The 17,978-nt window shown below is 58.0% G+C and overlaps 1 protein-coding gene across 4 annotated transcripts in view; it reads right to left on the bottom strand.

Annotated features, from left to right (window-relative positions):
• Window positions 1-17,978, bottom strand: part of EVL (Enah/Vasp-like) — a 167,289-nt gene that overhangs the window by 17,330 nt on the left and 131,981 nt on the right. For all 4 annotated transcript variants that reach the window (XM_082619260.1, XM_082619261.1, XM_082619258.1 and 1 more), the window contains exons 4-5: window positions 5,675-5,738; window positions 1,673-1,734 (exon numbers count right to left, since the gene is read on the bottom strand). In XM_082619260.1, the coding sequence (XP_082475386.1) occupies window positions 1,673-1,734; window positions 5,675-5,738 (126 nt within the window). The remainder of the gene's footprint in view (window positions 1-1,672; window positions 1,735-5,674; window positions 5,739-17,978) is intronic.

Here is a 17,978-nt window from a genome sequence, read left to right as displayed (position 1 = left end):
GCTCAGTGAGTGCCCAGCCCCGGCGGGCGCCTCCCCAGGAGCAGGGACAGAGGGCAGCCTACTCCCCTGAGGGACGAGGAACCGCTCAAGGTGGCCTCTTCCAGGAAGCCCCCGCAGGATGCACCTGGCATTGTTCCAGTCTCTCCCTACATTCGGGGGCCAGGCTGGACCCAGCGTCACATACTTGCTTAACAGCCCTTGAGCTCCGCTAACTTTCTCTTGCTCAACTGTGGCCTTCCAGTGGGACAAGAAGCTCTTTGGTGGCATGAATTGTGTCTTTTTTTCCTTCTCTGTTTCTCCTCAGCTCCTGGCACCCCCCTAGGCATCAGTAATTGTTAGTCCCCAAGATACAACTGTGACTGCCCCTTGGCCTCTGGGGATGGCAGCAGGCAGCTGCGGGTCACACGGCAGACCAGGGCATCTGTCCAGGAGCACTGCTGCGTGCTGGGCAGTCCCCTGTCCCCCGGCCGCCATCCAACACCCGAGCCTCTGCTGGAGGCCTGGCCCTGTGCAGGGCGCTGGGGATAAACGGCCACAGGCTCCCTGCGCACGGTGCTCATGGCCTGGTAGCAGCAAACCAATCACACGGATGAATGCAGAACTGTCCCTGCGGCAGGGTGACAAGTGCCACCTTGGCCTATGAGGAGGCGCTCCAACCTGACCGAAGTGCGTGGAAGGCTTCCTTCGGAAAGTAATGACTGTGCTGGGACAGGACAGAAGAGCAGGAGTGACGTTTGGTGAAGGGTGAGCGAGTGCGAGGGAGGAGGAGGCCCTACAGGAACCGAAGGAGCCGCCGGGAGGGAGTGTGCCGGGCAGCGGGTCTGCGGGGACCGGGCCCGCGCACCTGGAGCCCGTGCCAAGGACCCAGGTTGTTCAGGAGTGACGGAGAAGGGTGACCCGGTGACGGGGTGGGACCCGCATTAGTAACGCAGGGGTGGGGGAGTCCGAGGGGTGCAGCAGCCTAGCTGAGAGGGGGCGGCACCAGACAGCATCCCCACCAGCGGGGCCTTCTGCAACTGGCTGGGGCCCGGTGTCCTCATCAGTAGGACAGGGAAACATTCACCTGCTGACTTCACAGGGCTTGAGAGAATTAAGTGAAACGAAGGACGTGGAAGTACTTTGTAAGTCATGAAGCCCCATGCTTACTAATCAACATTACCCGTTTCCAGAAAACCCCTCTGCTTAACTGTGCTGAGTTCCAGTCACCGTTCAGGACTGAAGCCACCCCTCCCCTGGGGTCTTCTCTGACCCCCAGGGCAGCTGGGGCCCCCTCCATGTGCCTCCACCCCTGCACTGACTTGGTAACTGCATGTGCCCCGCGGTGATCCAGGGTCATTAGTTTGTGTCCTTGACTGGACAGTCAGCTCCCTGGGGCAGGGGGTGCATCCGCCTCGTCCACCGCTGTGTCCTCAGCCCTTAGTACAGGGCCTGAGACACGCTCTACTCAGGGGATGAGTCGGGGGAGGACCAGAGGCTGGTGGGCAGGGCTGGACCAAGCTGAGCTAGTCCCCGCACCCTCGCTCCACTCCCTCGTTTCCGCACGTTCACCGGGTGTGGCTGTCACGCTCTGAGGCCTGTGCAACCAGCAGCTGGTCACGGCGTTCTCAGTGTGTCCCTGGGCACCGTCTAGTGAAGGGGCTGCCAGCCGGGCACAGGTACGGGAAGCTCTCACCTGTGGCTGAGGCTCTTCTCTCTAGAGACTCCTGGCGCTGCTGCTGTTGCTCCATCACTTGTCTGAAAAGCAAACACAGCAGAGCGGGTCTGACCTCCTGGAGCAAGAGCAGCGTGGCTCCGCGCCAGAGCCCAGGCTGCAGAGTTGGGCTTCACCGGCGCCCCGGGGGGCTCGGCCATGAGCTCGCCTCATCCCACCCTAGGCTCCGGCTGCTGGGCTTGCCGCCCTGCTTACAGAGGCAGGGTTGTAGGCCCTGGCTCCAGGGCCCTACATGGGGGAGCGCCGGCAGCCCGCTGAGTCTTAAGACACCTGGGCAGACCAAGCTCTCCCCTAGGCTGGACAAGCTCGCCTGGCTTTTGGGGGCCTATGGCCACAACAGACTTGACCTCAGGGGCACCCATTCTTACCGCACCTGGCCCAGTTTCCTGGAACAACTGTCAGGCACCGTTGGCTGTGACAGAAGCGGACACTAAGGCTACCCGTCCTCCTTTCCCACTGATCCAGCTGCGGCCTGGCCTCCATCTGGAGGGCCATTGGGAGGCTGCGCTGTAGTGCGGGTGCACCTCTGCGGGGACCAACCTCCTAGCTCCTCGCATGAGTGGCCCTGGGTTGCTCTTCAAGGTTGGATGAGTGAAGACACTGACTCACAAACACACCCAGAGAACCTGGGGCTGAGATGCTGGGGGAGGGGGGCTCGAGTCACGTGGGCCCGGGTGGCGGCAGGGCTTCAACTGCTGAGCCAACTCGGAAGGCCTGTAATGGGGCGCGGGGCTGAGCAGCGCTCTGACGCAGGAGGACGCCCCCAGGGCGAGAGGCTGTGGGCCATGCGTCTGCTCCGCTGGTTTACAGCGCACTGACGTCTGGGGCCGGGGCCGGGGCTGGGTGTGCACGCAGCAGCTGCTCAGTACGTGCTTTGTGTGGAATAGCTACACAGGGCTGCCCAGCCACTTTCACCTTGGAGGAAGGTCAAGTGGGACCCGGAGTTTACTGCAAGGTCATTTAGAGGTAGAGAGCTTTCTGGTTCCCGTTCTGGGATTCTCTGGTTTGTGATCACAGGCGAGTCGTTTCCCTTTCCCGGGCCTCAGATTCCTCTCCATAAATAAGCATGAGAACATCTGTTTCATGGGGTTCTTGGGAGGATTATGCCCGAGATCTAAAAAATAATGAAAAAGACCCTTTTGACACTAAAGAGTCCCTACCTCACTGCTGGGCACCACGCAATTCCTCTCTTTCTGGGCCCCCCTCCGTGGTGACTGCCAGGGATGCAGGGGGAGTAGGATCCCTGCTCTGCAGTTTGATGCCTGTGGTTCACAGACTGACCTCCCGGGGTCGCTCGGTCTGTGCACAGTCGACTGCAGACAAAACTGAACGGCCCTTTGTAGCCAGTGGCCTGGGACACTGGACTTGGGGGGTGGCGTTAGATAAAGTGCGTGGTGTTTCACCAGTTCTGAGAGCGCAACTGCAGGGTCTGTTTAGGACGCAGGCCCTTCTCTGGGTGGAGGCAGCCCTGGGACCTGGCACAGGGCTGAGCTGGGGCCAGTTCTGGTTCTGCTTCTAAGTTTTGCTTACTTTGGGCAAGTCATTTCTGTTCTGTGGGCTTCAGTTGGCTCATGTGAGAAATAGTATGGGTAGTAACAACCCCCGATGGCTAATGTGAGGATTAAAATGAAACAAAGTGTGTAAAAGCCCCTTGTAAACTGCAATATGTTATACTCCTGAGAGGCTAGAAGACAGGCCAGTGGAATTAATAAAAAGGAACCTCTGGGCTTCCCTGGTGGCGCAGTGGTTGAGAGTCTGCCTGCCGATGCAGGGGACGCGGGTTCGTGCCCCGGTCTGGGAGGATCCCACATGTCACGGAGCGGCTGGGCCCATGACCCATGGCCACTGAGCCTGTGCGTCCGGAGCCTGTGCTCTGCAACGGGAGAAGCCACAAGAGTGAGAGGCCCGTGTACCGCAAAAAAAAAAAAAGGAACCTCTGAGGTCAGGGGAAGTGGTCTCGGCCACTCACTGCCAGGCTGTCACCTTCACCCACTGGACAATCATGTTCATAGCAGCATTATTTACAATAGCCAAAATGTCAAAGCAAGAAAAATACTATAGGAAAAATGTGGTCTATACATACGATGGAATACTACGCACTTTAAAAAGGAAGAAAAAAAAATTTTTTTTTAAAGTTAGAAAATTCTGACATATGTTACAGCCTGGATGCACCCTGAAGACATTATGCTCGGTGAAATTAACCAGCCACAAAAACACTTATTGTATGATCCTGTTTATATTAGGTACACAGAGTAGTCAAATTCATAAAGACGGAAAGCAGGATGGTGGCTGCCAGGGGCCATGGGAGCGGGTAGGGGGGAGTTAATGTTTACTGGGCGTAGAGTTTCAGTTTTACAGGATGAACGAGTTATGGAGATTGATGGCGGTGATGGCTGCGCAACATATGAATGTATTTAATACCACTTAGCTGTACACTTTAAAAATGGTTAAGATGGTAAATTTTATGTTATGTGTATTTTACCACAGGTAAAAAAAAAAAAAAAAGCTTGTCACAAGAGGACAAATACTGTATGATTCCACTCACATGAGGTCCTGAGAGGGGTCAAATTCACGAAGACCGGGAGTACAGAGGTGCTCGCCAGGGGTGGAGGGGAGGGAGAAGGGGGTGCTAGCATTTAATGGGGACAGGGTTTCATTTCTGATGCAATCATTCTGTGGACGGGTGATGATGCTGGCTGCACAACAACGTGGATGTCCTTAACACCACTGATCTGTACCCTTAAAAATGGCTAAGATGGTAAATCTGATGATTTTTAAAAATTTAAATAAATTGTTAAAAAGCCGAAAAAAAAAAAAAAAAAGAGGAATCTCTCCAACCTGAGTCTGGGAAGCATATTCCCATCTTTCCTTTGTTAACACTGTTACCTTCAAACAGGAAGCCGAGGCCTAGAGCAGTACCTGGCCCAAGGTCACAAAGGACACCATGGCGGCCAGAAGGCGCTCAGAGCAGGGTAGAGGCTCGAGAAGAGAGTCCCCTGAGAGAGTCTCCCAGCCAGGTGAGGGCGGGGACGTCGGCCTCCCCAGCTCCCGGCCCTGGGCTCTACCTGAGTCTCACCACAGGCCCCTGGAGGCACGCCCTCTCCCGCTGACCTGGCTGAGGATGCAAGCCCCAGGCCTCCCTCCGCAGCACGGCTCCCACAGAGCCGGGACTCCAAGCCCCTCACAGACGCTGAGGTCCCCCCCAGGCGGCACAGACCAGGTCCAAGCCCTGGTGCTGCCGTACCTGGCGATGGGACCTGGGGAGGCTGCTGCCTGCTTGGCCACCACGGCCGCTTTTGTAACTTCAGGACAATGGCACTGGCCCTTCCACCCAGTTCTAACACTTAAGAAGCTCCGTGGAGGGGCCGGGGGGCAGGGCGTCACCCTACGGCCTAAATCCCGCCGGCGCAGCCCTGGCCCAGCCACCCAAGAGCAGCTGCAGCGCACAAAGTGCTCTCACAGCCTCTGCCTGCTTGAACCTCCGCCGGGAGGCGGGCAGGCAGGGCGTTAAGATCCTCTAGAGAGGCCGCGGCACCCACCCAGGGCACCCAGCCAGAGAGTGGCAGGACCAGGGCTCATGAGGCCTTCAGACAGAGCACAGGACGGGGTCAAGCACGGGCCTGAGCCGCACAGGCCTGGCGGGTCGCGTCCGCCCATCTCCAGCAGTACACAGCCTTGGCCACGTTACTGAATCCCCAGATGACCACCTCCTACTATACCCGGGAGGGCTGTGCTCAATAAGTGAGCGACTCAGGACACTGCCAGGCTGGTCACGAGGCTGCGGCGCCGGCGAGCTCTCCCCCTGTGAAACTGCACCCTCTCAGGGCCACGGGCAAAGCAGCAATGAACTGGCTCCCCTTCCTTTCTGGTCAGGCCTGTTCCCCCGCCCCCGTGTCTCTCTGGGAGTCCTGGCTGCAGCCACAGGTGTGTCCTCCAGGCTGGCCCTTGCTGCTGGGGGGTTACCTTCTCTGGATGTCCATCTCATCAGGAGACGGGCCATTCTGCACCTGACGCTGGCTGGAGGAGCCTGTGGGGCAGAGAAGCACAAGAGCACAGCGGTTAACAGAGAAGAGAGGACCCCCGGGACTCTCCTTGCCTCTGCCCTCTGGTCCCACCGGAGATGGTCTCAATGGTTGGTTCTCAGCCCTACAACACCCTGTCCCACCTCAGCCTCTCAGTCATCCCTCCTTCCCCCTTTCTCGTGGCTCTTGCCTTGGCGTCAGTAAAGGGGGAGCCGTTTCACACGGCTCAGAATCACCCCTTCTCGCCTGACCCCTCTGGCCTCCCTCTCAAGCCGCACCTGCTGTTGCCACGTCCTCATGTGCCACTGTGCCCTCGACCCTCAACCTCTGGCTACAGCCTCTCCAGGTCCCACAAAGCTGTTCTAACTAAAATTTGGAATCACCGAACCCAGCAGATCCGTTTTATTCTGCCTTTTGAGCAGGCAAATGACCCTTACAGCAGGTACGTGTCAGAGCCGGGGTTTCAGCACCGGGTCTGGGCCGCAGCCCGTGTCCCTCGCCGCGATGTGACGCCCTCCTGCCTGCATCTAGGAGTCTGGAGGTGTGGGGTGGGCAGGAGAGAACAGAGCAACCGTGGAGCCTTCCAGGCCACATTCTTGCCCCTGACCCTGAAGGCAGGGCCCCAGAGCAGGCGAGGTCTGCCGAGTGTACCTCCTGTTCAGACCAGGGCTGGTGCTGTGTTACATTCACAGGAAAATCAGGCTTTTGCTCCAATCTGAGAAGGAGCCGATTGTTCCTTCTCTTTGTCAGCTCAGGTGTCACTGGGGAACTGAAGAGTCACAGCAGTGGGGGAGGGACTCTGGGCAAGCTGGCCTCATGCCTCGCTGCCTAGACGGGGAAGGGGCATTGTCTCCTCTCTAGGATGAGGGGCCAGCAATGCTCAGCATACGACAAACTCCACGATGGGCAGAAGGCCTCTCCCACAGGTGCTTCAAACAGCTGAGAGGTTAGCAGGGTGTCCCCTGGGTCAGGGGCACAGCGGCACAGAGAGTAACAGAATCTCAAAGCTGAAGCAGGTCATCTGATTCTGGGGCAAGCTCCTGCCCAGCACAGGTGCCCTCCAGGCTGGCTCTCCTAGCATGATCCCCGCAATGCAAGCCTTACCTCCCAAGGGAGCAGGTTCCTTCCTACACCGAGGTCCCAAATCTACCCACCCAGGAAGGCCCGATTTCCACCCCCAGGTGTAACGACACGGGTTGAATCCTTTTCTACTTTCCTATGCTTGACAGTCCTTTCCAAGCCAGAAGTTTGCTTCCATATCCGGCAGTGCCCAGTCCTAGGCCCCAGTATGGGCTTCGGTCAAGTTTTGAGTGAGCCTTGCTTTGCCGCTTCTGGACCCCTGTGTGGATGCTTTAGTTGGGGAAAGAGGAGGATCCAGATGGTGGGCAGTGGGCCAGCTGCTTGATGGGAGGAGGGCCTCCCAGCACCTGAGGATGAATTTCTGCCCTGGGTGGCCCTGCCTGACCCTGCCTTGCTCAATGCCAACTGCTGAACTCAGGGGCCGGGCAGGAGAGAAGATGCCTGCGTACTCTTAACAGAGGTGACTACATAAATGTCTGGTGGCCTGGCACAGAGTAGGTGTGAAATAAATACTGGTTTTCTTTTCCTGTCTCTAAACATGCTTTTTCTGCTTTATTTATTTAACATAAAATAACTCTGCTCTTTCTAAAAATTGGTTTTTCTGTAAATATGTCCAGTATAGACATTAGAAAAATTTTCAAGTTTAATAAAGAAAAAACATTCTTAATTAAAAAGAAATCCACGGTGGAGGGGATCTCTTTTCTCTCCCACTCCGTGAGGCCCAGGCCTCAGGGCTCCTCCCCGCCTTGTTCTCAGGAAACCAGAGCAAGAATATGAGAACACTGCTTGACAGCGGTGTCAAGGCACTTTTCTTAATTTAATTTACAGTTACTTTAATTCTCACAACCCTCCTGGACAGCTCCCAGGAAGGCTTTTAACAGGTGAGGGAACAGCCCAGAAAGGGTAAGTGACACACCTGTAAGCAGGAGAACCAGGCTCAGACTACCCGTAAAACGCCCCCTTTTTTCTTAAATTCAATCGCACCGTGGTGTCGGCTGGGACCGGCCCATAGGATGAAGAGTGCAGGTGGCAGACTGGCCAGAAGGGTCCCGGGTGAGGGGCTGCAGCCCTCAGACGGCGCCCAGGCTCTGCCTGGTGTCCACGCGGCGGACAGTGCCACCCACTCAGCCCAGCATTTGGGGCTCAGGCCTGACAGCTGGACTCCTGCCTTGTTCCAAGACCTGGCCTCGGCTGCTGGATCCGTGCCCGCGTCCGGATCTGCCCCTCTTCCGGGGCCAAGCCCCTGCCCCGGAGCCCCCGCCTGGCCCTGGTCTGAGGACGGGAGCCCACCCGCGCTCTGGCCGGGCCCCGCCAGCTGTCAGGACCCCCGCTGGCAGCCAGCTGCCATGGCGTGAACTGCGGAGGTCGTGCACTTGTGCCCCTTGTTCCGCCCGCCGGCCTGGACTGCCTCCTGACACCCTCAGCTGGCTGGCCTGGTCAGGGTGGGAGGACCGAGCGGAGCCCTCGCTGCTCCCAGGGGGCTCCAGTCCCTGCGCGTGAGGCATCTCAAAATGAGACGGCTAGAACTTTAGACACTACGGGGCAGGAAGAGACAACACTGGTTGCATAAGGCCTCCCATTTTTCTTAACCTCAGAAAATGTGGGTATGTTTTGAGCTGCGAGGGTCCTTAGCATCAGGAAGCACAGGCCCTCTGTCTCAGACGGGAGGGGTCTGTCCAGGGTCGCGCGGGGCGTGCCTCCTTCCTCCTGGCCCATTCCCCGCACTGGCCACGGTGCCCCACTGGCAGAGGCGGGAGGAGAACGGGGAGGAGGCTCTGCCCTCCAGAATGGTCTAGGACCTTTGGGAAGCCTGGGCAGAGCCCATCCGTAGATGCTTCTTGTGCTGAGATCTCAGGGCAGGAGCATCGGGCGGCTGGCTGGTCATCACTCCCGTCTGTCCCGCGTCCCAAGCTACTTCCCATGATTCTCCGAGCAGTGCAATCAGAAGCCGGACACGCGGAGTGTCCTGTGCCCGAGTCACCGCAGGCCAGCCGTGCCCCCAGCTCCAGGATCCAGGTGAGGACCGCAGGCCACCCCACCCCCCAATCTCCTTAGCTACCAAGTCCTCTGCTGCTGCGTCTGAGACCCCAGCAGAATCCACCTGCCTCTCCCTGCTCACGTGGCTGCCTCAGCATCTCTCCTGGACCCGTGCCTTAGTCAACCAAAGGGACCTCTGCCTCGACCCACACCCCTTTCTCCCTATCCAGCTTCCACACGGACACTGCAGGCCACGTGATCTCTGGAAAACACAAGCCTGACCCTTATGGGGTCAAGTCCAAGCTCAATGGAGTTAAGAGTCCAGCCCATCCCCACAGCCGCTTCTCCTGGACTCACCACCCCCAGCAGGCCTTCTGCACCTGCTCACTAAGCCTGGATCACCTGCTTGCTTCCCACCTCCCCGTCACTGTGTGGCCCCCATCCACCCGGGACACCTTCCTCACCTACCAAGTCTTCAAGGCCCAGCTGCATAGCTGCCTCTTCCAGGAAGCCCGCCTACATCCTCCCTCCTCCACTGCTCGGCCTCCCCCCCACCACTTTCTGATATTCCAGTGACTGCAGGGCAGAGACCACGCCTGTCGCTCATCCCTCCCTGCTCAAGGCCGGCTCACATCAGGTACTTGGTGGCGTATTTTATCAAATGGAGTTGGGAAGGTCTGAGGGAACGTGTGATGACCAAGCCCAGGGAAAAAAGCACAGGTGAAGGAATGGGACTGAACTCACTCAGATGAAAATAAGACCTACCCAGAAGCGAGCCACAGAAACACAGGGCTCCCCAAGTCCGTGCCTGTTCAGAGAGGAGGCCGACCGAGGCACAGCTCCCGGGCTGACTGCTCCCCGCCGGCACCAGGGGCCCACTGCCGCCTGGAGAAGGGGCGTTGGTGGCTTTGAGAGGTGGCGTTGGTGTGGGGGGCTGGCCCAATGCCATGGGGCTCGGTGTCACAAGCTGCCAAGTCTGGGAGCTCCAACTAAGACAGACCCCGCCCTCCTCTCATTCACTTCAAACAAGTTTTGCAAAGTCACAATAAAGAGCCTAATTTGCACTACAGACACGTGACAAAGAGGAAAATTTAACGTGGAACATGGACCCAACATCGGGAGAAGCGGGGTGCCTGTGAGTTTCTGGTGTCTTGTGGGTCCAGCCCACAGCATCGGAGCGCACGCCCTGCTGGCAGGCCAGGGCAGAGGGTGGCCTGATGGAGCCCCTGTCTGACCACAGAGAGGAGCCTGGGGATGGGACAGGCAGGCTCGTCCGCTCTGAGTCGATCTGACATGATGCTTCTTGGGGAAGGAGTGACTTCTTGTTCCCTGAGGCCCACATTCCAGCTTTAGGTAGGAGTCCCATCAAACACCCACTCCTACAAACACGCTGGTGACTCAGCGGAGGCCCTCTTACCCTTGGGGGTCACGAGGTGGGGGATGGGAAGGAGACACACCACCAGAGGGGAGGGTGAGGCTGGCCAGACCCAGGCCACGAGTCCGCCCGGGATGGGGGGCTGGCAGCCGAGGGCCCTAGGGCAAGTCACTGAGTGACCGGAGGCCACACTGAAGGGGAGAGAGGGGCTGGGAGGACTGAGGTCAGACGTGGGGCCTCAGCAGCGAGCAGGGCGTGAACGTCCCCGCGCCCTCCACAGGGTACAGGGCTGTTCCCAGGTGGGGTGAGAGTGCCTGGTCCGGGTACTGCGCCCCGAAGACTTGCACGGCCTCCATCTGTGACGCAGATTCCAGCGTGAGATGCGATCGTCCTCGGGGACGCTGCCCTCATTTAGCAGCAAGGGGCCGGGGAGAGCAGATGGAGGAAAAGCTGGCTGCACAGGGTCAGGCTTCCGGGAGAAGGGACCCAAAGTAGCTGACCCGCGGCCCCGCCCCAGCCTTGCTGAGAGGGGTGCAGGGGACAGGCGGGGCCCAGGCCATGCTCTGCTGTGCAGGGGGCACCTCTTCACGGGGACTCTGCAAGCCCAGGCTCCCCGTCCCCTAGGACATATTACATGCGCCTGTATGTGCCAGGACCCAGGCGCATAGCCGTCCGACTTAACCTCCAGGCACATAACTGTCCTGTTCCCCACATGCCCGGCACTTAACGTACTTCTTGGCATCCGGCCAACACTCGACAAATAGCTGTTGAATAAATGAATGATCAGGCCCCAGGCAGACTGTTTGATGATCTCCAACAACTGCCGAGGCTGTGCAGGTGGCACATTCTAGAGCTTTCCCCTCACGCTGGAAACAGGCTGTGGCTGAGCTGGGGATGCACCTCACGAGCGGGAGATACGCGAGCAGGGAGGCACCGTGGTCACCGGCGGGGGTGGCACTCGGCCAACTCGAGGGGACGGGATGTGGGAAGAGAGAACTCAAGTTCATGGAGCAGCCACCACGCTGTGTGCTGGGTCCTGCGCCAGAGACTCCCCAACTCACTCACTTAATCTGCACCCTCATCCCAGGAGCCCTGGTACCATCCGTATTTTATCCTAAGGAAGCCGGAGAGCAGAGGACGTCAAGTCACTTCAGCTCCCTTAGACACATGTCCTTGAACTGCTCTGCCTCCCGGGGAAGGAAGGGTGGGGGAGGCCGGATGGGAGGACAGGAGCAGCGGGTCCTAGAGGGCAGCGTGGAGGGCGGGAGGCAGGCAGCGGCGGCCGGGGCGGGGGGAGCCCTGGCGCCCTTTCCCGGCCGAAGTCCAGCCCCCGCAGACTCTCAGCACCCACTGGCCTCTGGAGAGGGAGACTGTGGGTCGGCCTGCCTGCCGCCCTCCTGCCTGACCCCACCTAGGTGCCCTGCCCACGTAGTGCCTGGGTGAAGTGAGCGCAAATGAACGCTCCCGACCCAGGAGAAAGATCTGTAGCCCAGGCTCTCAGCTGTGCAGAGCCTGAAGGGCCACAGCGAGGAGAGACCCCAGAGCCTACCCGGGGTCTACTTCCCAGTGGGCTGAAGCCCGTCTTGCTGGCACTGCTCCCACGGGAGCCGGTCAGGACCAGACAGGGGCCTGGACAGTGGAGAGTGGTGCTCGGGCTCCCCCTCCAGTCCTCCCAGCGCCCCTCATTCCTGTTTTCCAGCCCCTCCCCGTTCCTGGCTAGCCTCCCTGGACTGTTTCAGTTTGTCCAAATCCCCTTTGGAGTGAACCTGGAGCCGGGGAGACCCAGGTACTTACTGGATTTCGGCCACGCCGTGGTTAAGCCCCTCCCCGCTCCGGGCCTCAGTTTCCTACAGAGCGAGACGGACGGAACCAAGGATCTCCTAGTTCTGAGTCTCAGCAACTTAAAAGGACAAAGAAGGAAATATACCTAAATGTTCACAGTAGCTACCTCTGGATTGTGGATTCTTCCCCTCTTTTTGAACTTCCAAATTCTGCACAAGCAGGACACATCACCTTATAATAAAGAAACAAAAGACTAAGAGTCCCCACGGAGGGGATAAGCGCTCCGCTGCGACTCCACCCTGAGGCTGGCTGTACGGCCCCGTACGGCTCCTGCCCCAGGTACTGCATTTCAAGTTACACAGCTGAGGTAGGCAGATAGGCACTGCGGACACCTCCTCATGAGAAAGGCCGTCCTCCTGCTGGCCATTAACATTTATGAGGTCCTGGGACACAAGCCCCCAGCTCCTCGGGGACAGGAGGGACGGGCCAGGTTTCCAGGCAGCCTCTACAGGAAAGGCATCCCCTGGGCCTCCTGAAAAGATGGAACCTGAGATCCCAGCAGCACCGGAAACCAAGGATCCAGCACCTGCTCAGTGATGCCTGATGGAATTTCTGGCCAGCAAGTGACAGCCACCTGGCCCAGGCTGGGCAGAGCCCCAAGCCCTTTCAAGCCCCCTTCCCCTCTGCCATCTCTCTGGCTGACTCCTTCTCCTTTCTCCAGAGGTGCCTCCATTTTGGACCAGCTGAGAGCCACACTTTGAGATGGGGTGCAGCGTTCCCTTCTCGTGTCTAGGTTCCTGCTGCCAAGCAAGCAAACACACACGTGGGAACGGAGCCTGTGATCCGGGCCTAAGCTCCGGCCTGGCCACGGTCTTCAGAGCCACCCTGCCAAGGCCACCCGGGAATCGGTGGCAGAGCTGGGACCAGTGCCCAGGACAAGTGTCTCCCAGCCCAGGGCTCTGTCCACACCAGCATGCTGATGCTCGGCTCTGGTTAGACAGTCAGACAGCTGCCTCACCACCTCTGTGCTTAGGAAGCCCAGGCAGGGGTGCTTAACCCACCTCCTGAGCTTGGCCCAGCAGCAGACAAATCCCGACTGCCACGGCCCTGCCAGTCCAGTTTGATTGCTTGCTTAAAGCTACCCCGTGTCAATTTTCTAGGGCCTTTTCTGCCAGTCCTTATGCGTGAATTTACGCTCACAGTGGCTGATACATGAGGCAGCTTGTTTTGTTTTACTCAGATCACCAGGCCCAGCTGATTTATCATCCACTGCAATCCTGTAATACACCCTCATCCCTGGGCCCGCCAGTTATGGCTCAACCCCAGGGTGACCAGTGGTTAAAGCTGTGTCTAAGAGGCCAGTGTCGAAATGACCTGTAGACCCAGGTCAGCATGTGCAGATGCAGAGGCTGCAATTCAGAGAGGGGCGAACTGCCCAAGGCCACACAGTAAGAAGCATCTACCAGCCTTGCAATTAAGCACCAGCATGGCATGCCAGAGAGGAAAGGCCCTTTCACTCTGACAATGACAGCAGGAGGCCTGTGTGCCACCCTGGGTGCTAGCAAGCAGGGTCCCCTCTCCTGGCATAGAGGGATCCTGAGGCCAGGGGAAAGGGAGGGACTTGCCCAGGAACACATCCAAACAGGGGTAAACGGGGCTAGAACCCAGGTCTCCTGGCTTCCAGGCCAGGATGCTGCCAACCAGCCTGCTTAGTCCCACTCAGGCTGTGGTCCTCAGGCCAATTGTCATCCTAGTAAAATATTTTTTCTCCCTTTCTTAATAAGCTCCTTTCAGAACACATTACACACCTTGAAAAGGATCTCAAATAGAATAAAGTGCAATAAAATCTGTCACACATTTATTGCCGGTGTGACAAACCACCTTTGCATCATTTTTGTGATTAATCTGCTCAATTATCCAGGGCAGAGCCTGTCAGACCTATGTCACAGACGGGGAAACTGAGGCTTGGAAAGGGTGAGCGATTTCCCAAGGCCACAGGCACCCCAAGTGGACGGGGCTGCTGGGACCGGAGCCCACACTGGCCGCGGCCCAGCCCGCGTGCTGCTGCGTTTTCTGCCCACCCCTCCTGCAAGGCCTCGGTCAGAACAGCATCTCAACCCTCCGACCATCAGTGGCAGGGAGGTCGTCGCAAGACCCAGAGCTCCGGCCCCGCCTCCCCCAGCACCTGGGAGCGAAAGGGGAGGCCCGGGAGGAGCAGGGAGGAGGGGGAGGGGCTCCCGTCACCTACAGCTCACTCTGCAAAGCACGGTGCAGTCGCAGTGGCAGAAGCAGAAGCAGTGGAAGGTCCACTCCCTGCTGACCATTACGGGCAGGCCCCGGGGCGCAGTCCGGAGGCGCGCTGCTCGCATCCTGCCCACTTACCTCTCCTTCCTCAGCCGCCTGGCTTGGGCACTGGGAAACTGATACGCCGGGCAGCCGTCAAATGGGCTTCACCGCTTCAATGTTTAATGAGGCTTCCCAGCTAACCTATCAGAACCTGCCTGCCTACCCGACTCCAGAAAGCTCTGGGGGCCCTGGAGGAGAGTCCAGACCCCTCGTGGGGCCAGCCCACGGGCCCTGGTGACGCCTGGTGTCTTCCAGAAGGAGCCTCCTACTGTGGCTCGCTCTCCTCTTGCCCCCGTGGGCTGTGGGAGGGGACAAGGTGGGTGCGGAGCCAGAGGGAACAGGTGACCAACCGAAGGAAGAGTCCCAGGCACTGCTGACCTCGGCCGCCCGCTCTTCCCGAGCTCCATCCGGCCGTTCCTTGGATTTCCTCTCCTCTCCTCGCTGCTTCTCTCAGCCAATCCCTGCCCCTCCTGCCTGCTTTCCAGCCCAACCAGCTTCAAGGCCCGCGGGAAGTCAACCCTTCACGCCCTTCCACCACCCTGGACCCTTTCTGCCATCATACCTGTGGGTGCCGTGGCTGCTCCTTCCGCCGTGAAGGCGCCTCTGCACTTCCCCAGCTGGCAAAGCCCCAGGGCCCATAAAGCCCAGTCAAGTGGGTCGCCGACCCCGCGGAGCCTTCCCCGACGCCTAGGTTGCCTCCTGCTCTGTGTCTGACTCTTCCCCCTGAGCCCTGCTCTCACACGAAACATCAGAAAGCATAGCGCTTCTGTGCTGGTCCCCACGTGGGAAACAGCATTCCCAAGGGTCCCTTGGGAAACGCTTCCCGGCCCCCAGCCCCCTCCTCCAGCTCCTCTTTCCCTACCAGTGACCTACTGGGGTCAGGCCCCACCTCCCTTACCATCTTCCCTTGTGATGCTGACTGCTCCCTCTTTACTGTCCTGAGCTAAAATGCAAATATGTACAGATTTGTAAGGTACCACAAAGGACTTCAAAGGAACCTGGGATCCCCCAGACTTGCTGCCTAGGAGGGGCATCTCAAGGTTGGCACCTCCTACCCACCCCCCTGCCACTTCCTCCCTGACATGGGGCTCACACCGCCTTTCCTGTCCAAATCTTTCCCCGGATGATTAACACATCGGTTCTGCTGGACTTTGGGGCCTTGGGTAGCTAGTTGCTTTCCCTCTTTGGGACTTAATTTCCCACCTGCGGGGCTGAGCCAGAGGAGGCATCAGGTGCTGAGAGCAGCACGCCCCGTTTACACAGTGCATGGACTTGAAGCCACCTGGAGCTAAATTTGAGTCCCGGCTCTGTCACTCTCTGACCTTGGGCATATTGCTGAAGCTCCTTCTGTTTTCTGGTCTGAAACACAACGAGAGCATCCCTTACCTTGGGATGTGGACCTTCAACGCGTTAGTGTCAGCCTAGAGTCTGACATAGCACAACTCAGCCCTCGGCCAGTGTCTCTTCTTCTTAGGGAATTCTGAGTGACTAACATTTCATATCTGTATCTATTAAGTTCTCATAACACATCCCAGGAGTGGAATTATCATTACCTCAGCAGGCCAGGGACGCCCAGAGAGATTAGAAGCTTGTCTACATCAAGTAAGTGACAGAGTCAGAAGCAGAAGGAGCTCCTGCAGCTTCCGAGCCCGTGTTCTGTCCCCATCAGCTTCCTGTCTCTTCAGAGGTCAGCTCTGCAAGGGGTCATGTTGAGAAAACTCCCCAGAGGGGAGGTCTTCAGGAGCAGTTTCTCTCCTTGACATCCAGTGGTCAGAAATCCAACTCCAGATTGGATTGGTCCAGCCACGGACCACTTCTCCTTAGAAAAGCGCTATGTCTTAGGTGCAAGCAGCTGGAGAAACTGAAGGTGAAGCTGTAACCGAAGCTAGGATGCGGGTCAGCAGAGCCAAGTGTTAATTCTCTTTGGGCTTTAGTGTCTCCATTACCTCCAGCTGCTGAAGGCGCAGTGGATGGGATCCGCAGAATTCACACCCTGCAGGTGGCAGGGCTCGGACCCCGACTAAGCTGCCTGCTCCACCTCCAGCTGCTAGACGCTCCAGAAGCGTGTGATGACATCTCAACAGCAGTGTTTGCAAAGGGAATCACGAGCTACTGAAACACAGTCAGGCAAACAGCTGGATTTGAGCCCTGTTGCTGCCGGTGCCGGACTTTCCGAGCTAGTTTCTCTGTGTATAAAACGAGGGTCTTGGCTGATATGGCTTGTAAAGTCCTTTTTTACACTATGAGCCTATGAACAAGCTTATTAAATGTATTTGTTTCTTCAGCAAGGATTTATTCTAAGTTTTCTAGATGAGCTCATGTAAGAACGTCCTGCCAGTTATGTGTGGCTTGGCTAATCTCCAGCTGTGCCTGAGTCACTGAGGTCACACAGCAGGGCTGCTCCTGCACTCTGCTGCTGAGGCCAGGCCACTCTCTGCCCTCCACACCTCAACTGGAGAGGCCCCTGTGCCTTGGGTAGACCCTTCCACAGCGTGGGGTGCTCTGTGGTATGTGCAGAAACAAGAGGGCACAGACCACCCTTCTGGAGCCTCAGTTTTACTGAATGGGAAATAATTCCAAATAGGGAAGGAGGCACAGATACACCATGGAGAAGAACATAAAATCTGCAGGAGTTTTTACAATACGGCCCAGGACTTGCAAGGACTTCGGAGACTGGGGGTCTCTTGCAGCTCCACCGCACACCAGCCCCGGGACAGGCGGGATCCTGACCGGCATCCAGGGCCCTGCGACTCACTCTCTGAGCCTTGCCCCGGTGTGCTCTCCTAACCTCTCTGTTCTTCAGTCGGTCGCCTGCGTCCTCCTGAAATGGTTCTTTCTTTCCTGCCTTTCTCTGGTGCTTCCTCTGCCTGGGATGTGGCACGTTCCCACCTCTGCCCGCCAGGCCCCAGGCTGCCTTTTATCAGAGTTGTGTAGGTGCCTGTGTGCACCCCTGCTGGACTGCGAGCACCTTAAGAAGAATACCCTACATTTATGCCTCCACATCACAGTGTCTACTTCTCAAAACCACCTGACAGGCTGTTATTACAACCCCATGCAACAGGTTAGAAATGGAGTTTCAGAGGCATGAATTACCCCCAATCGGTGGTAAAGGTGGGTGAAGCCAGGACTCTTTCAGTCCCACCCGTCTGCCACTGCAAACAGCATGCCGTGTCCCTCCAAAGCTGGGAGACAGGCGGGGTGCTATCCACGGACAGTGGCGACTGGGGCTGGCTGGCCGGGGCAAACCATCGCTGAGTCCATTTAGAAGCCACGGGCTGTGGCCAAGAGCTGCCCAGGAGCCACAGCGGCAGAGCACGAGGCTCTCAGGTCTCAGGAAGTCCCAGGCAGCTGGGAATCGGCAAGGACCCTCCCTCTAAGCCCTGGTAAGAGCCACGGCGCCAGGGTAGGATATCAGGATGTAATTTTTCACCTCTGAAGATCTGTCTGGCAGGGAGAGGAGGCCACGAAGGCCTGGTGCTCGAGGGGAAGGTCTAGGCCCTTCAAGACCTGGCCCTGACTGTTGCGTAAGCCTCACCGATTCCCCCACACCCGTCCAGGGTGGGAAGTGCCCCCGTGAAAGGCTGAAACACGTCTCTGTGCCTTTGCATGCACAGCTTCCTCACCTGACTGTCCTCTCTCTTCTCTAACTGGCAGACTATCCATCCTTGGAGCCCCAGATGCAGCA

Source organism: Mesoplodon mirus (assembly GCF_964341445.2).
Source record: "Mesoplodon mirus genome assembly, chromosome: 4".
In the NCBI taxonomy this organism is placed as follows: domain Eukaryota; kingdom Metazoa; phylum Chordata; class Mammalia; order Artiodactyla; family Ziphiidae; genus Mesoplodon; species Mesoplodon mirus.
The sequence above is the reverse complement of the archived record's forward strand: the minus strand, read 5'-3'. Positions and strand labels throughout refer to the sequence as shown.